This window comes from Monopterus albus, unplaced genomic scaffold (genome assembly GCF_001952655.1).
Source record: "Monopterus albus unplaced genomic scaffold, M_albus_1.0 scaffold394.1, whole genome shotgun sequence".
Classification (NCBI taxonomy): Eukaryota; Metazoa; Chordata; class Actinopteri; order Synbranchiformes; family Synbranchidae; genus Monopterus; species Monopterus albus.
The window spans coordinates 433,911-438,277 of NW_018128274.1; the positions used below are offsets into that span (position 1 = coordinate 433,911).

The following is a 4,367-nucleotide window of genomic DNA, read 5'->3' on the forward strand; positions in this document are numbered from 1 at the left end:
GTTTCTGTTCCTAACTAGTTCAGGGAATGAAATAGGAGGAGGCCCTGGGGAAGACCCAGGACATGCTGGAGGTACTGTCTCTCGGTTGGCCTGGGAACGCCTCAGCATTCCCCTAGAGGAGCTGGAGGAAGTGTGTGGAGAGAGGGAAGTCTGGGCATCTTTGCTTAGACTGCTGCCCCCGCGACCCGGTTCTGGATAAGCGGAGGAAAATGGATGGATGGAAATATATTGTGTAAACAAACTGGAGAAAATGCACAACTGTATATATTATTAAAGAGAAAGCAAAAATGGATTGAAAAAAGTGTTTATTCTGAATAACAAACTAAGATCTTTCATACAGCAATGGCTATGTGTAGAGGCTGGCTTCACCTGGCTGTGCTTGTACTGAAACACGGAAACAAAACATTTACAATTATACATCGCAGGCACATAAACATATGACAAGTGTCATGAAAAAACAGGTATCAGTGTGGCTTTCTATCAGCTCATAGTCACTTTGGCATGTTATCAGGTTAAACATCAAGCTCATACGCATCTACAATCCACTGTGGTTAGGCTTAATAGAATTTATATAATGCACAAGTGCATACAAAATACCACTAGAAATGAGGCATGTGAGAAGATGTGCTAGCTACAGTAAGTCATAATTATCTGAAGTTCACTGTAAAAGTAAAATAACCTGTCAGTAACTGCTGCTAACAATTATTCAAACAAGATGCTGAATTATAAGGTCCTATATAAATGCTTTTCATATATTAGAGCATACATTCAGAGACTGGAAAGGCACAGTAGGTGTCTCACAGACCAGAACATCCTTACATACGAATCTAACTCCAATATGAGACAAAGCACCTCTGGTATAATCATGTCATCTTCAAAGCCCTAATGTGTAAAACTGTGATGACAGCATTAATCAAATTGATATGAACTCATGTAAAGTTGTCTACAATGTTTGCAACTTATTTTGAAAGTCAGAAATCCTACACAAGTAATTTAAAACCACTGATGTATTTTACCTATATATATAATATACATACATATATATTTTTTTTTTTGTTAAATGACATGTTACTTCACATGATGAGCTGTAACCTCTTCTAATTACATTTTCTCTTGATCATTGAACATAGAGCGTGGCAAATAACCTGTTATTCACAATGAATGACCTCAAGCTAAATTTAAAAGTTGACAGCTAAAGAAGGACCAGAGTAGCTATGTGATTCATAATCTGAACAATACAGTGCCTTGCGAAAGTATTCGGCCCCCTTGAACTTTGCGACCTTTTGCCACATTTCAGGCTTCAAACATAAAGATATAAAACTGTAATTTTTTGTGAAGAATCAACAACAAGTGGGACACAATCATGAAGTGGAACGAAATTTATTGGATATTTCAAACTTTTTTAACAAATAAAAAACTGAAAAATTGGGCGTGCAAAATTATTCAACCCCCTTAAGTTAATACGTTGTAGCGCCACCTTTTGCTGCGATTACAGCTGTAAATCGCTTGGGGTATGTCTCTATCAGTTTTGCACATCGAGAGACTGAAATTTTTGCCCATGCCTCCTTGCAAAACAGCTCGAGCTCAGTGAGGTTGGATGGAGAGTGCAAGTGATAATATTGAAATGGAAGGAGTATCAGACCACTGCAAATCTACCAAGACCTGGCCGTCCCTCTAAACTTTCAGCTCATACAAGGAGAAGACTGATCAGAGATGCAGCCAAGAGGCCCATGATCACTCTGGATGAACTGCAGAGATCTACAGCTGAGGTGGGAGACTCTGTCCATAGGACAACAATCAGTCGTATACTGCACAAATCTGGCCTTTATGGAAGAGTGGCAAGAAGAAAGCCATTTCTTAAAGATATCCATAAAAAGTGTCGTTTAAAGTTTGCCACAAGCCACCTGGGAGACGCACCAAACATGTGGAAGAAGGTGCTCTGGTCAGATGAAACCAAAATCGAACTTTTTGGCAACAATGCAAAACGTTATGTTTGGCGTAAAAGCAACACAGCTCATCACCCTGAACACACCATCCCCACTGTCAAACATGGTGGTGGCAGCATCATGGTTTGGGCCTGCTTTCTTCAGCAGGGACAGGGAAGATGGTTAAAATTGATGGGAAGATGGATGGAGCCAAATACAGGACCATTCTGGATGGAAACCTGATGGAGTCTGCAAAAGACCTGAGACTGGGACGGAGATTTGTCTTCCAACAAGACAATGATCCAAAACATAAAGCAAAATCTACAATGGAATGGTTCACAAATAAACATATCCAGGTGTTAGAATGGCCAAGTCAAAGTCCAGACCTGAATCCAATCGAGAATCTGTGGAACGAACTGAAAACTGCTGTTCACAAACGCTCTCCATCCAATCTCACTGAGCTCGAGCTGTTTTGCAGGAGGAATGGGCAAAAATTTCAGTCTCTTGATGTGCAAAACTGATAGAGACATACCCCAAGCGACTTACAGCTGTAATCGCAGCAAAAGGTGGCGCTACAAAGTATTAACTTAAGGGGGCTGAATAATTTTGCACGCCCAGTTTTTCAGTTTTTTATTTGTTAAAAACGTTTGAAATATCCAATAAATTTCGTTCCACTTCATGATTGTGTCCCACTTGTTGTTGATTCTTCACAAAAAATTACAGTTTTATATCTTTATGTTTGAAGCCTGAAATGTGGCAAAAGGTCGCAAAGTTCAAGGGGGCCGAATACTTTCGCAAGGCACTGTAATTTATTAGTTTTATTATTTTAGTAGTCGGCAGTTGCAACTCTGGTGTTCACCTGATACATCTTCACCACATCCCTGTGTGACATACTAGACTAAAGCATTACAAGCAATGGGTCATTTCATGTAGCAGCTCATGGCTGCTCAGTCTAACATATTTGTATTCCTGTGAGCCACTGGTCCAGAATGAGCTTCTGATTGGTTCGTTCAGTGACCTGGGCTTATGCTGTGGGACAGACAGCGACGCTCAGATGGCCATTGTGCACAGGATAAACTGTTAAAAAGAGGCACAGAGAGGGGAGGGGGTGGAGGGATGGACAGAGTGTAAATCATAAAGTCCTTTTATAAATCAACCGCAAGACCTCAACAGGAAACGCTGCACTGGACTGTTTCACATGTTGCCAAAGTCCAACTGCAGCTTCAGGTGTGCTGATGGGGAAGGCAAGTGCAAACTTGTTTGAGCCTGTGCTCTAACACCCCCGGAATTTTCATACAGTTCCTCAATTTGATTCAGGCCAGGGGCCACAACCCCAAGTCGCTGTAGAGCAAGAAGCTTTAGGAGCAAAGTAATAACACTTAAATTAAGAAATGATGTTGGGTATAGTTTTTTGATCCAGCCAATTGACGTAATAGGCTTGATGCTGTTGGGAAGCTGCTGGTGGTAGGTGTAGCAAGAGGCCATGGTTAGACAGCAAATCAAGATGGAGGAGAATTCCCAACTTTCATTCTGAATGAGAACATTGTGAAAGACTTGTCTCAAGCTACAAACTATCCGAAAGAGTGAAAGCTACTGTACTTACATCGTCATACTGGAAGGTGACAGATCCCTGGAGCATGGTGTCTCTCCGCCTGAAGCTGTCTACAACACAAAGAGGCAACAGTCACAGCGCTGAAGGCCACAGTTACAAACTAGTTTCACCGCATTACCCTGTGACCCAGATTTGTGCACCATGCCTGCACCGAATGGCACAGTGCTTCAAGGTATAATGACATTCATTCATTTAACCTTTATGTCTAGAGGGTGGCCCTATGAGCCCTGCTTACACAACATAAAACACACTTTCACAAGCAAAACAAATATTAGTTATTAAAATTTAAGCAAAAACTATCATATCGGATAAGACGATGACTCAAGTGTATGTAATACGTGGGGGGCACAAGCTGGGGCTTGCATGTAAATAAAATCACCATAATCAAGAACTGGTAAAAAAAAAAAAAAAGCTGACTTTACTGAACAAAGCATGCATGCTTTTGGTCTACAAAAAAAGTTTAACTGTCCAACAGACAAAGATATTTACAGGAAGCAACCTCTTCTATTGTAGGGTCGTAGGGTACTGTATGTGAGCTGAGAACATCCAGAGCACATTTACTTTTTGTAAAGAGCATGGGTTTGTTGACCCGAGCAGACTGGTAAAACACAATTTGAGAGAATTAGATTGAAAATACAGACAGGCCCAAAACATCACTGCTCTAGAGGAGATCTGCATGGAGGAATGGGCCAAAATACCAGCAACAGTGTGTGAAAACCTTGTGAAGACTTACAGAAAACGTTTGACCTCTGTCATTTCCAACAAAGGGTATATAACAAAGTATTGAGATGAACTGTTGGTATTGACCAAATACTTATTTTCCACCATAA

The 4,367-nt window shown here is 40.9% G+C and overlaps 1 protein-coding gene across 2 annotated transcripts in view; it reads right to left on the reverse strand.

Moving 5' to 3' along the window:
* Positions 1–288: 288 nt before the first annotated feature.
* The window catches only part of gca (grancalcin), a 30,588-nt gene continuing 26,509 nt past the window's right edge, over positions 289–4,367 (reverse strand). The window contains exons 7-9 of one of the 2 annotated variants that reach the window (XM_020586088.1): positions 3,529–3,587; positions 2,944–3,002; positions 289–384 (exon numbers count right to left, since the gene is read on the reverse strand). In XM_020586088.1, the coding sequence (XP_020441744.1) occupies positions 2,976–3,002; positions 3,529–3,587 (86 nt within the window). In that variant the 3' untranslated portion in view covers positions 289–384; positions 2,944–2,975. Of the gene's footprint in view, positions 385–2,684; positions 3,003–3,528; positions 3,588–4,367 lie in introns of those variants that run through there. The other variant, XM_020586090.1, reaches the window with a different exon arrangement.